At 40.2% G+C, this 15,127-nt stretch overlaps 2 protein-coding genes across 2 annotated transcripts in view; one reads left to right on the forward strand and one right to left on the reverse strand.

The window, feature by feature from the left end:
* Positions 1 to 15,127, forward strand: part of GPT2 (glutamic--pyruvic transaminase 2) — a 690,974-nt gene that overhangs the window by 447,758 nt on the left and 228,089 nt on the right. The window lies entirely within an intron of this gene.
* Positions 1 to 15,127, reverse strand: part of MYLK3 (myosin light chain kinase 3) — a 55,477-nt gene that overhangs the window by 30,989 nt on the left and 9,361 nt on the right. Inside the window, exons 2-3 of the mRNA XM_049787394.1 lie at positions 4,380 to 4,470; positions 2,655 to 3,054 (exon numbers count right to left, since the gene is read on the reverse strand). Of these exons, the coding sequence (XP_049643351.1) occupies positions 2,655 to 3,054; positions 4,380 to 4,470 (491 nt within the window). The remainder of the gene's footprint in view (positions 1 to 2,654; positions 3,055 to 4,379; positions 4,471 to 15,127) is intronic.

Below are 15,127 nucleotides of genomic sequence, written 5' to 3' on the forward strand. Positions count from 1 at the left end.
GTAAATTGGTTGCAGAGGGCTTTGAGCTTGGAGTGTTAGGCATGAATTGAGTCTTCAGAGGGAGCAAGGCAGCCTCAATTCTGCTCTTGGCCCTGTCACTGGTATGCTGCGTGAGTTTGACATAGCTCCCTCTTTTGGCAAAGAGATGGTAATAAACAGATATACTGGGGGTGGGGGTGGAGAGCTCCAATGATGAGACCCCAAAATGGTGTTGCTACTGTGGAAAACAGTCATAGTTTATTAAAAATTCTAAAAATAAACTGCCATATAATCCAGCAATCTCACTTCTTGGAGTATTTTCAAAAGTATTGAAAGCAGAATTTTAGAGACTCATATACCCAGAGGTTTGCAGCAGCAGCACTTGAAACAGCCAGATGTGGAAGCAACCAAAGTGTGAATTAATGAATGAATGGATAAACATAGAAAGAAACAATTAAAAAGTATGGAGTGAATACTTGCAGAAACCCCAAGTTCAGTCCCTGGTACTATATGATGCCTCAAGAATGGCCAAGAGTGTTCAGGGGCATGAATCAAAACCAAAACGTATGTTTATAGATAAGTAATATGAACATATATGGAGGTTATCTATCTCTAGCAATGGGATGTTATCCATATTTTAAAAGGAATGAAATTCCGACACTATTAAATGCTTGAGCCTTAGAACATTTGCTAAGTAAAATAAATCAGACACAAAGGATTGTAATTCCATGTTTATGAGGTAACTCAAGTATTTAAATCTCTTTTAGAGATAGAAAGTAGAAGAGCAGTCACCATTGGCTGGGAAAAAATGAAAGTGGTTATGTTATTTCTACCACAATGAATCAAATGCTGGGGGTCCTCTAAGAGAAGAGCCTGCTCCTAGTGTGTCTGAAGGATGCAGCAGCCGATGTACAGGGAAGCCTTAGGTGGGAGGCAACAGGAGTATGCCAACACTATGCCTTCAAAATAAATTCAGCTTGATGAAATGAGGCAAACATAGAAATGTGGTGTCTAAGCCTGCCTCATGCAGCCACAGACAGGGGACAATGAGGTTGTGGGAAACCAGTTGCTGAAATAGTATTCTGGTGGGATGAAGAAGGTCAAGTCTTCATACTGTCCTTTGAGTTTTCATGTGGGTTGCAGGTACAATCATCACAGCCAGGCCAATCCCTTCAGAAGGTCTTTCTGCTCTTGAGCAGCGTGCAACACAGCCAGCAATGTCTCCTGCATGACAGCATTCTGTTCCACTACATCTAGCGAGGCTTAACGGTAGTCTAAACAGACAGTTGCTGCCAGTCAGAACTTATATTTAAGTTCACCCCTTTCCCTCAAAGTATCCTCATGTGCCAGCTGAAAAAGCAGAAAAGGGGCCCCAATTTATGAGTTCTGTAGCTATATATGAAATGTAGCTCAGGACAGAAGTGATATAGAAAACTTTCCACCTTAGGCAGAATTTTTTATGAGGCCCCTAACAAGTTCACAGGAAGTTCACTGCCTCCCCCAAATTCCACATTTAGAGCCTTGGCTCAGATTCAGAGATCCCTGCCAGGAATCCTGCCTCTGGCTAGGTTGGTCTCATAGAGATGCCCTTCTTCCTTCAAAATACAGGCAGAAAATTTGGGTTTTGTTGCCAAGGTCCACAGTACATACACCAGCATGGACTCTTCTTCACAGGCCAAGATTTTAGGCCTAGATAGCAGGGGAGGAATAGCAGACCCTTTGAGAGAAGCCCTGGAAGCTTCAGGGGACTTCAGGGGATATGAGGGCCAGAATAAGCAGTCCAGGGCCAGAGAAGACATATCCAAGGAGGGCTGGCAGTCAGTCCTCTGCATCCAGTATGTGTCCGCTGAGTGCAAGGTCTAGCCCTCATTCCCAGGCCCAAAATCTACCTCCAGGATCCTTGAGCACTCTTTTCCTGAAAGTCCCTGGACTGATTCAGCTCCACCAAGCTCTGAGTCGACATCATCTTCAACAAAGCTTAGACCTAAATTAAATGTCTATCAAGTAGAGCAATGGTACAGAGATAAGACGTAGATTCTGGAGGCCAGTCACCTGAATTTAAATTATAACTCCATAACTCCTTGGCTGTGTTGTCCTGGACATTTGAACCTATTTTCTTGTCAATAAAATGGTATCAATTGGGGCCGGAGAGATAGCATGGAGGTCAGTGGTTCGAATCCCGGCATCCCATATGGTACTCTGAGCCTGCCAGGAGTGAATTCCTGAGCATAGAGCCAGGACTAACCCCTGAGTGCTGCCGTGTGTGACCCCCCCCAAAAAAATGGGCATCAGTTACACTGACCATAGGACATTCTAAAAGTAAAATGAAATTATGCCTGTTAAATGCTTGTTGGGGATAGGGGAAGTACACACATCTTTTAGTTATTGTTCTAAGATGTAATAGTTCTTGTCCTGCTCCACATTAGAATCACTCAAGATGATTATTAAAGGGGCAATGCCTGAGTCACACTCTAGAATCTCTGGGCATTGATCTTTAAAAAACAAAAACATAAAAGGACAAACCTCTTTCCAGTAATTCTACTGAGCAGCAGGTGAGAAGCGGGGCTGAGAGAAGGCCTAGATATTCTCCCACCTTCCCCTTGGAGTCAACCAGCAGAGTGGTCACTCAACCTGCTACAGGCTGCACCTCATTTTGTCCCCCTTACTACACTTACCATGGGCATAGTTTTCCGCTGTTGTCTGCTTTGGCCTTGGCTGGCAGCCCTGAAGTCAGCCTCATGGAGTCCTCTGACGATTGAGGATCAGGCTTGGCAAACAATGTGCCTTGTTCCATATTCAGTAACGCCTCCTGGTGAGTGGATGACTCTTGGACCCTGTCAGGTGCCTCAGACGATTCGGGGTCATTCCCTTGGTTCTCACTGGATGTCCCAGAAGCCATGGCTTCCACCTCTATGGGCAGCAGCAGGTGGCCAAAGGGCAGCTGAGCTGAACCAGGAACTCCATCCCCCTGTTCTGGAGATCCCTCTGGCTGGGCAAGAAGGTCAAATCCCATCCCTGAAGCAATGGGTGTCAGCTTCTCCAGTGTCCCCTCAGCCAGATCTGCTGTCTGGCTTTCTACAGAAAGGTAGGCAGAATGAAAACATACCCATTTGGAGGAATCAGTCCCAAAGATGTTTGGAGTGTACCCATGTAGTGAACTTATAAGAGTCAGATTGCAAATACCCAAATGACCATCAGGAGAAAGTATGGGTCACACAAGGAATGCTGCATAGACTACAGAAAAGGCAGAGAATGTCTGTGTTTGGATGCAAGGTGATATCAGGATCAGCCTGCCTAATGGATGGCATATTTCTGTTTAGCTAAGGAGAATGTGCATGTGTGTTTTTATTTGTTTGTATGTTTTTTTTGGGGCCACACCCTGTGACGCTCAGGGGTTACTCCTGGCTATGCGCTCAGAAGTTGCTCCTGGCTTCTTGGGGGACCATATGGGACGCTGGGGGATCGAACTGCGGTCTGTCCTAGGCTAGCGCAGGCAAGGCAGGCACCTTACCTCCAGCGCCACCGCCCGGCCCCTTGTTTGTATGTTTATTGTGTGCAGTTTAAAGGCTGGTATAGAGAGATGGGTCTCAAGGAATAGAAAACAAAATATTTTTCCATACAGATATATGGGAAGGGAAGAGAAGAGGATCTAGAGCATAAGAATAAAAAGTAGATTTCTCTTTAATATAACTTGTTTTGTTAATATAACGAAAACCCTGTAAACAATATGCAAAAAAGTCCCTTAAAAACACATACCTAGGGCCCCGAGAGATAGCATGGAGGTAGGGCATTTGCCTTGCATGCAGAAGGATGGTGGTTTGAATCCTGACACCCCATATGGTCCCCCGAGCCTACCAGGGCCAATTTCTGAGCATTGGGCCAGGAGTAACTCCTGTACACTGCCAGGTGTGACCCAAAAACTAAATAAATAAACAAAAAACACACACACACACACACCCAGGGGCCAGAGAGATCGTACAGCAATAGGGCATGCCTTGCATGTGGCTGACCCTGGAGGGACCCGGTTCAATTCCCAGCATCCCATATGGTCCCCTAGCCTGTCAGGGGCGATTTCTGAGTGCAGAGCCAGGAGAAACTCCTGAACGCCACTAGGTGTGCCTCAAAAGCAATCAATCAATAAATAAATAAAGTTAAGAAAATACACAGCTAAGTGATTTAAATATAGCTGAGCAACATGTTGGAGACAGCCTACAGACACAGAACTGTTTCAAGTTACTTAAGGCATAGATGACAGTTTACATCTAGATGTATAATCAAAAGGACCAGGAAAGGGCAGTTTGAACAGCTTTCTAATAATGGTATTTTTGCTAGTGGTAGTATTTTCATTCTGAAACTGTTGTGTCAGATGTGAGCTAAAAAGTAAGTAGGTCCCAACTCACCTTTCCAAGGCCCTGTGATCTCAGCTTGCACACCTCTGTTGCTCAGCACATGCTTGGATTTTGCTTTTTTCTCTTCCACTCTCTCTTTATTCTGAAAGAGTAAGTCCCCCAAAGTAATCATGTCATCTACATTATTCTTCAGACACAAACATTTGTTGAGCATTTACCATGTTCTTAAATTGAAAATTCTTAAATTATTCTGCCTGGTCTCAGTGACACAAAAGGGAGATACAATTAGTGTCATTTTAGAAATAACAAACTTAGACTTACCCAAAGACACCAACTACTTTTTAAAATATTGACACTATATGGCTGGTGACAGGCACTACCAGCCCTGACAGGAGTACAAAAATAGACAGGACATTTAAAATACTTAGATCAGGGGTGTAACTTAAATATTATCTTCAAAGATTAAGCTGGAGAGATAATACAGTGAGTAGGGCTTTTGCCTTGTACACAGCTCAGTACCTGGCACCCCTGAGCCCACTAGGAATGATTCCTGAGTGCAGAACCAGGAATAACACCTGAGCACTGCCAGGTGTGACCTAACAACAACAACAACAACAAAGATCAAGCTCATAGTGATCAGTCCTGGCTGTTAAGGTTTGGTTGCATTCTCAAAAACAAATCCATGGTTGAGGAATAGCAGTTACAAATACAGCTCTCAGCTGTCTGCCTGGAAACCAGGTGTTGGATTCCACAGTACAACCTTCACAATATGGTCATACTGACAGAATTATGGACTCTCAAGACTCCCTCTGAACTGGACTTGCTGAGTTTAAAGTATGCTCTGCACATGTATATACACCTCACACACACACCTTTAGCACTTTGCCAAGAGACTTAACTTTTCTGTGTCTTTCTTTCCTGGCCCATGAAGTGGGAGCAATAATATTATCTGCCTTGCTAACTAGAGAATTGGAGGAGTAGCTCTGGTTATTAATCAATCCCACCTGTAACTGCATCAGTGCCCTCAGAACCAACTACCATAGTGTGACCCAGAGAAGATCTCATCAGTTCTTCCTGGGCTTCGAAGTCAACACCAACCTAGAAATCCAGGTCACTTTCTCTATGCACAGTCACTGTCCCTAAGTATGAATAATATTTCTAGATGGTCTGGAGTTTCTAGATCTTCCTGATATTTCTGGGAGGTTTAAACCTTTGACTGAGGTGCCTCTGTTGTGGCTTCCCTTGGCACTTGTCACAGCAGTGAATCTTCTCACAGCTATAACATGGCTTAAAATGCTAAACCCAAACATTCTCCACTAAACATTCTTCTGCCATGACCACAAAGACTCCTAATTTGGGAACCTAAAGGCCAAAAGGAACTTGTATTTTTTAATTTTTTAATGTTTAATTTGTTATCAATTTTAAGTAAAATTTAAAATCAACTTACATTGAATTTCTATAATCTCTTTTTGAGTAATAGTTTTATTTTTGTTTTTAGGATACACCTAGTAGTGCTCAGAGTTTATTTCTGGTTTCGTTTTGAGGGTTCCCAGATCACTCCTCTGCCTGGAGGAGTTGGAGGAAAATATATAGTACTGGGACCAAACTCAGGTTGACGGTAAGCAAGGCAAACTTACTAACTACCATTCTGGATAAATAGAATTCTTTCTTGTTTTGATATTATGCTGTTCATATTGTTAAAATGTATGTATCATGAGAGGAGAGAGGATGTTTCAAATTCCATCTTAGTATATATTCACACAGAGACTCAATTGCAACCTGCATAGCTGGCTTATTTACAACCACCCAAATGTTTATCAACCAGTGAGGAAACAATCAACCTGGTACAGATCTACTGGGAAAAAAATATAATGAGTCATTAATACATGCAGCAAAATAAGTGTACCTCAAATTAATCATACTGAATGAAGGGAACTAGTTCAAAATAACAACATATTGTATGATTACATTTACATGCAATTCTAGAAAATGCAAACTTATCTATAGGGATAACATGGGAAGCATGTTAATGGTTGCTGGATACAGTGTAGGATAAACTACAAAGAAGCACAAGTCATTAGGGGGAATGATGGACACTATTTTGACAGTGATATGTCTCACAGTTGTATACATATCACCGAGTGCATGAAACTGCATACTTTAAATATGTGGTTTATCCTAAATCAATCTTATTTCAGGAAAGCTTTAAAAGAATCTGTAATTTTTCTGTAATTATTGTCTTAGACTAAGAGAAAAAATAAAAATTAAAACCCTTCTAATAAAAAATAAATAGAATGTGGGCCAACAGAGCCAAATAGTTCAATACTATTGCCTTATGATATTTGGGGACTATCAGGACCACACATGGTGATATTCAGAGAGCTTCAGGGTCTCACTTGTCTTTTCTATGGAGCCATATGTTACTGTAGTTCCACTACTGAGTCATCTGCCCAGCCTCTCAACTTTTTTTTATGCTCAAAATTCCTGGCTCTGCACTCAGGAATTATGCCTTGAGGTACTTGGGGAATCATAAGGGATACCAGGGATTGAAACCAAGTCAACCATGTGCAAAGCAAATGCCCTAGCCACTGTGCTATCATTCTGGCTCAACTCATTGTACTCCAGTTTTTCTTGAAAATAAAAGTAAAAATCTAAAGATCTAGCATCTTTAGGCACATAGTGGGGTGGGGGGGGGTGACTAGAACAATTTCTCTAATTTGGCCATTACCTCACTCAGATGTCTCCCAGATGCTGAGAATTAGAACTGGTTTTGAAGTATTCCCCACCTTGTGAAGCCTAATTCCTAATCACCCTTTTAGAATTCCATAACATTAAGCTTTTCCCCACCTAATGGGAAGGCATAGCCCGGGGCCTGGTGAGTGGAAGCTGATAAAGACTAGCTTACATCACCAATATGACTAATGATCTCATTAACATGACCTAGATTTCCTATTCAATAGACACTTCTCCCTTATCCTCATTCTCAATGTCCCACCATACCCAGAGATGGGCAAACTGAAGGCATTATTATTATTATTATTATTATCATTGGCTGCCTCCTCTTTTTATCCACTGGTAGAAAGGTACTTATACAGACTGTCCTTTGGAAGACTTTGTTGGACACTATCCTCTCCTCCCTCTATTACAATATACAAAAATTGTCTCTAGAGTCTGCATACTCTATGCTCAGCTCTAACACCCCCCATGATATCAGAGTCTTGCTTCAGTATAAAGGAATTAGAGTTCTTGGTCATGGCAGGTAAGAAGTCAAAAGTTTCATTGGAAGATGATATCCAAACCTAGAATAGGCTCAAAGCTAGGCACTAGTAGCTATGTCAAACAGAAAGATATTTTAAATTAGTGGAACAGAACATAAAAAAAAAATGCTGGCAGGGGATAGAGAAATAATACAAGGGTTTAAGGCACTTACATTCTATGCAACTCAGCCAGTTTGATTCCCCAGTATCACATATGATACCAAGCACTGACAGGAGTGATACCTGGGCATAAACCAAGAATATAGAATCACCAGGGCTGATCCAACCCCACTTCTCACAATTGAAAAAATGCAACCAGAACTCTGAAAAGAACTTTCTGTGACTTTCCCTATCCAGAACTGTTCAGAATTTGCAACATGTAGGGCATGTATTATCATTCTTTTTTTTTTTTGTGGTTTTTGGGTCACACCCTGCAGAGCTCAGGGGTTACTCCTGGCTCTATGCTCAAAAATCGCTCCAGGCAGGTTCGGGGGACCATATGGGATGCCGGGATTCGAACCTCCATCCTTCTGCATTAAAGGTAAATGCCTTACCTCCATGTTATCTCTCCAGCTCCATGTATTATCATTCTTATGCAAAGAGAACAATTTTAAGAAAAAAATCAAACAGAAAAGAATATAAATGCACAATTTATGAAAAATCTAAAAGATTTATAAATATATTAAAACATAAATATATGAAAAGTACTCAAACTCCTGATAGTAACACAAATTAAAGTGATACGTATGTCTGAAATCTTTCATAATAAAATGTTCTAGTAGAAAGAGATGTGTGTGCAAACCAGAAGTGGTGGTAATGGATCTTCCTGAACAAAATCATGGCACACTTCCCACAGGTGAAAGGTCATTCCCAGAGACACGAATTCCTAAGTGAGTGGCCACTAATGAAGCCACAAGACATTCACTCAGTCCCATATAACTCCCACAAAGACCTTTCTTTGGAAGTTACAAAGGAAAAACATACCTACAGACTATAAAAAGAACCATGATAAAGTGGCATAGAAGCCCATAACAAGTTGTGGTCAAAGACTGTAATCCTACTGAGAGAGAGAAACTTAAACAGAAGCAGAAATGAAAAGGGAATAGCATCACAGATACTAAATAAATTCAAATGGTAGTCAGAATCTTTATGTCACAAAGCAAGAGAACCAGGAATAAATAGATAAATTTTGGACTCCTATAACCTCCCAAAGTTGAACCAAGATGATTTGGAAAATCTGAACAGACCCATCATCATTGGGGAAATTGAAATGGTAATCAAAAGCCTTCCAAAAACAAAAGCCCAAGAGCAGATGGATTCGCTAGTGAATTCTTTCAAACATTTAAAACCAATAGACTGAAAATCTTTTTTCAAGCTCTTCCAGGAAATTGAAGAAACAAAAACACTTCCAAATAGTTTCTATGAAGCCAATATCATCCTGATACAAAAAGCAGACAGACACACACACAAGAAAATAGAAGTATAGGCCCATATCCTTGATAAACACAGATGCAAAAATCCTCAACAAAATACTTGCAAATAAAATTCAACAGGTCATCAAGAAGGTTATACACCATGACCAAGTAGGATTCATCCTGGGATGCAAAGATTATTTCATATATGCAAGTCAATCAATATAATACATCATGTTAATAAAAGAAAAAAAATTATATGATCATCAGTAGATGCTGAGAAATTATTTGACAAGGTTCAGCATTTATTTCTAATAAAAAACTTTTTTTGGGGGGGTCACACCCAGCAGCACTCAGGGGGTTACTCCTGGCTCTATGCTCAGAAATCGCTGCTCCTGGCAGGCTCGGGGGGCCATATGGAATACTGGGATTCGAACCACCATTCTTCTGCAATTAAGGCAAACACCCTACCTCCATGCTATCTTTCCAGCCCCTAATAAAAACTTTCAACAAGCTGGGAATTGCAGAAACTTTTTTCACAATTGTCAAAGTCATTTAAGACAAATTCATTAAAAACATTATACTCAAAGGGAAAAAAGCTAATATCTTTTCCTCTAAGACTTGGTATAAGACAAGGTTTCCCCCTTTCACAACTTCTATTCAGTATAGTACTAGAAGCACTTTCCATAGTAATTAGTCAAGAAAAAGACATTAAAGGCATTTACAGAAAAATGGAAGAGGTGAAGCTCTTGTGTTTTTTTTTAGATGACATGATACTGTATCTAGAAAATCCTAAAGACTCTACAAAAAAGCTTCTAAAAAGCAATAGACTTGTAAAGTAGCAGGCTAAAAAGTTAATCTGCAAAATCCATGGCTTTTCTACACATAACTAATGAAAGAGAAGAAAGAGACATTATAAAAAAAGAGCTGTGGCACAAGCAGTAAGGTGTTTGCCTTGCACGTGCTAGCCTAGGCCAGACCATTGTTCGATCCCCTGGCATCCCATATGGTCCCCCAAGCCAGGAGCGATTTCTGAGTGTATAGCTGGGAGTAACACCTAAGCATCACCAGGTGTGGCCCAAAAACAAAAACAAAAAAAGAATCTCATTCACAATTATGCCTCATAGAATCAAGTACATTGGAGTCAATTTAACAAAAGAGCGGAAAGTCATACACAAAGAAAATGACAGAACACTGCTTCAAGAAGTAAGAGGACACTAAGAAGTGAAACCATATACCCTATTCAAGGATTGGGAGGATTAACATCATTAAAATGTCAATACTTTCTTTAAAAATTTTTTTTATTTATTAATTGATTTGTTGTTGGGTCACACCCAGTGGTGCTCAGTGGTTACTCCTGACTCTGCAATCAGAAATTGCCCCTGGCAGACTGGGGGATCATATGGGATGCCAGGAATCAAACCAGGTCCCTTCTGGGTTGGCCACATGCAAGGCAAATAATACCTTACCGCTGAGCTATCTCTCTGGCCCCTGTCAATACTTTCTTAAAACATTGTACAGATTTAATGCAATCTCTATAAGAATGCCAATGACATTTTTCAAAGAAGATGCTCAGATGCTCCTGAAATTCATATGGAGCAATAACTGTACACAAATTGATACAGTGATCCTTGGGGGAAAAGAAGATGAAAGTCATCACTTTCCCCAATTCTAAACTGTTCTAAAAAGCAGTAGTCATTATAACAGCATGATATTGGAAACAGTAACTAGGATCCAAAGGATACCCACCTAATGGCAGAAACTATTCACCCAATACCCATCAAATAAGGGTTAATATTTAAGATATACAAGGCACTGATAAAACTTCGCAAGAACATACATCTAACCCTATACAAAAAATAGTGAGAATAAATAAACTGACATTTACTCAAAGAAAAATAGAGATGGCCAAAATGCACATAAAATTTTGTTCTACATCATTAATCATCTGGAAGATGCAAATCAAAACAATGACATATCATCTCACATCACAGAGACTGACACACATCACAAAGAACAAGAACAACCTGTGCTACTGTAGATGAGGGAAAGGGGACTCTCATTCGCTACTGGTGAGAATGTGGACTGATTAGCCTTTTGGGAAAATAATATATATATATTCCTCATAAAACTAGAAATTGAACTTCCATATTATCCAGCAATACCTTAGGGATACATACCTTAGAAATGTAAAATCACAATTCAGAAAGACTTTCTGCATTCCTATGTTCAAGCAGCATTATTAATAATAGCCAGAATATGGAAACAACACAAGTGTTTGAGAACAGATGAGTGGCTAAAAACTGTGGTATGTCTACACTATGTAATACTATGCAGCTATTAGTGTAGCTAATCACTGTAAGCAAACATCCTTTTTTAACATCCAGAGGACACACCATGCTTTCCTTAATCCCCCTACTCTGTCTTCCCTAAACACAGAAGTACACATCCTGTTTTAATCCCCTCTCACATCCTACTGAATTGGCTAACAGTCCACACCCTACACTCCCCTATTATAAGTATCCCTTTTCCACCTACAATAAACTGAGTTACTCTACTGAAATAGCTGGTGGATGTTTCTTTCTGTGTACTCTGCTTGCCTGGGTTTCCATCCTCACCAGTGACTTCTACATCTTGGGGTCTGACTTCATCAGCATCATTTACAAATTAGGAATAATAAAGCCATAAAATTAGCTTATATATGGGTGTATATGGAGATTACTATGCTGAGTGAAATGAGTCAGAGTGAGAGGCATGGGTATAGAATAATCTCACTCAAACAAAACAAAACAAAACAAAAAAGGGATAGTGGTGCAGTTGTGCAAGGGGTAAAGCATCTGCCTTGCCTGCGCTAGCCTAGGATGGACTATGGTTCGATCCCCCAGTATCCCATATGGTCCCCCAAGCCAGGAGCAATTTCTGAGCACATAGCCAGGGTAACCCCGAACGTCAATGGGTGTGGCCCCAAAGCAAACAAACAAAAGAATAACCTCACTCATTTGTATGCTACAAGAAAAATAAAGACTGTATGGTAATAATATCAAAGACAATAGAGATGAGAGGCAGGAGGACCAATCCATGGTTGGAAGCTTGCCTATAAGAGCAATGACTGCAGTTAGAGTAGAGAAGAGACTACTATGACAATGATATTTGGAACTAATCACTCTGGACGAGAACTGAGTGCTGAAAGACGATAGGTGACATGCACGTCATCCTTTCATTAACAATAGTACAAAGCACAGTCTCAGAAAAAGATAAAGAGAGAAAAGCAAAATAAATGACTGCACAGATAAAGGTGGGGGTGAGGTGTGGGAGAAAAATGGGGGACATTATTGGTGGGAAAGGTGAACTGGTGAAGGTTGGTGGATAATCTATGACTGAAATCCAACTCTGAGCAATTCTATAACTACTGTGCTAAATAAAGCAATTTAACAAATTTTTAGAGTACAGAATAAAAATAAGATTGTAATCCTAAAGACCCAGTCAGTACTAACATCCTACATATTCTCTCTAAAAAAGGACTTCAGAGTTTAAATCCTTAGAATGTTCAACAAGCTCAAATAAACAATGGAACATACTGCCAATAAAAAAATGAGAAGATATGAGGAAGAATGAGAAAGATACAAACACAAATGACACAACTGAAAAACTTGGTAGGTGAAATAAAAGTTCAGCAGAGGCCTTGCCAACAGAGTAACAGCTGCTGAGGACTGAAGCGGTAAGTTCAAAGATGAAGTGCATAAAACCTCCAGAAAACAGCATAAGATGAAAAAGGGCCTCAAAGTAAATGAACATATGACAAGACAATTTGGGGAAGAATTTATAAGAAACATGTAAAAATCATGGGTGCCTCAAAATGTCAGAAGGCAACCCCTATAAAGAAGAAACAGTCCCAATAAAAAGGCTAAAATCAGAAGCAGAACAAATTCATGAAATAGAGAAGCAAAACTATCTACTCATGAAAAATGAGTTTTGTCTTTGTTTTGGTCACACCCGGCTGTACTCAGGACTTACTATTGGCTCTACACTCAGGAATCACTCCTGTAGTACTTTCAGGCTACAGGGGATAACAGAAATTAAATAGGTTGGCTACATTTTTTTAAATTTATTTAAACACCTTAATTACATACATGATTGTGTTTGGGTTTCAGTCATGTAAAGAACACCACCCATCACCAGTGCAACATTCCCATCACCAATGTCCCAAGTCTCCCTTCGCCCCACCCGACCCCCGCCTGTACTCTAGACAGGCTCTCCATTTTCCTCATACATTCTCATTATTAGGACAGTTCAAAATGTAGTTATTTCCCTAACTAAACTCATCACTCTTTGTGGTGAGCTTCCTGAGGTGAGCTGGAACTTCCAGCTATTTTCTCTTTTGTGTCTGAAAATTATTATTACAAGGGTGTCTTTCATTTTTCTTAAAACCCATAGATGAGTGAGACCATTCTGCGTTTTTCTCTCTCTCTCTGACTTATTTCACTCAGCATAATAGATTCCGTGTACATCCATGTATACGAAAATTTCATCGCTTCATCTCTCCTGACAGCTGCATAATATTCCATTGTGTATATGTACCACAGTTTCTTTAGCCATTCGTCTGTTGAAGGGCATCTTGGTTGTTTCCAGAGTCTTGCTCTGCAATGAATATAGGTGTAAGGAAGGGGCTTTTGTATTGTATTTTTGTGTTCCTAGGGTATATTCCTAGGAGTGGTATAGCTGGATCATATGGGAGCTCGATTTCCAGTTTTTGGAGGAATCTCCATATCGCTTTCCATAAAGGTTGAACTAGACGGCATTCCCACCAGCAGTGGATAAGAGTTCCTTTCTCTCCACATCCCTGCCAACACTGTTTATTCTCATTCTTTGGGATGTGTGCCATTCTCTGGGGGTGTGAGGTGGTATCTCATCGTTGTTTTGATTTGCATCTCCCTGATGATTAGTGATGTGGAACATTTTTTCATGTGTCTTTTGGCCATGTGTATTTCTTCTTTGTCAAAGTGTCTGTTCATTTCTTCTCCCCATTTTTTGATGGGGTTAGATGTTTTTTTCTTGTAAAGTTCTGTCAGTGCCTTGTATATTTTGGAGATTAGCCCCTTATCTGATGGGTATTGGGTGAATAGTTTCTCCCACTCAGTGGGTGACTCTTGTATCCCGGGCACTATTTCCTTTGAGGTACAGAAGCTTCTCAGCTTAATATATTCCCATCTGTTAATCTCTGCTTTCACTTGCTTGGAGAGTGCAGTTTCCTCTTTGAAGATGCCTGTAATGTCCTGGAGTGTTTTGCCTATGTGCTGTTCTATATATCTTATGGTTTTGGGGGTGATATCGAGGTCTTTAATCCATTTGGATTTTACCTTCGTACATGATGTTAGCTGGGGGTCTAAGTTCAATTTTTTGCAAGTGGTTAGCCAGTTGTGCCAACACCACTTGTTGAAGAGGCTTTCCCTGCTCCATTTAGGAATTCCTGCTCCTTTATCAAAAATTAGGTGGTTGTATGTCTGTGGGAACATTTTCTGAGTATTTAAGCCTATTCCACTGATCTGAGGACCTATCCTTATTCCAATACCATGCTGTTTTGATAACTGTTGCTTTGTAGTACAGTTTAAAGTTGGGGAAAGTAATTCCTCCCATATTCTTTTTCCCAATGATTGCTTTAGCTATTCGAGGGTGTTTATTGTTCCAAATGAATTTCAAAAGTGTCTGATCCACTTCTTTGAAGAATGTCATGGGTATATTTAGAGGGATGGCATTAAATCTGTATAATGCCTTGGGGAGTATTGCCATTTTGATGATGTTAATCCTGCCAATCCATGCGTTTCCATTTCCATGTGTCCTCTCTTATTTCTTGGAGCAGAGTTTTATAGTTTTCCTTGTATAGGTCCTTCACATATTTAGTCAAGTTGATTCCAAGATATTTGAGTTTGTGTGGCACTATTGTGAATGGGGTTGTTTTCTTAATGTCCATTTCATCCTTATTACTATTGGTGTATAGAAAGGCCATTGATTTTTCTGTGTTAATTTTGTAGCCTGCCACCTTGCTATATGAGTCTATTGTTTCTAGAAGCTTTTTGATAGAGTCTTTAGGGTTTTCTAAGTAGAGTATCATGTCATCTGCAAACAGTGAGAG

Source organism: Suncus etruscus, chromosome 14, assembly GCF_024139225.1.
Source record: "Suncus etruscus isolate mSunEtr1 chromosome 14, mSunEtr1.pri.cur, whole genome shotgun sequence".
NCBI classification, from domain to species: Eukaryota; Metazoa; Chordata; class Mammalia; order Eulipotyphla; family Soricidae; genus Suncus; species Suncus etruscus.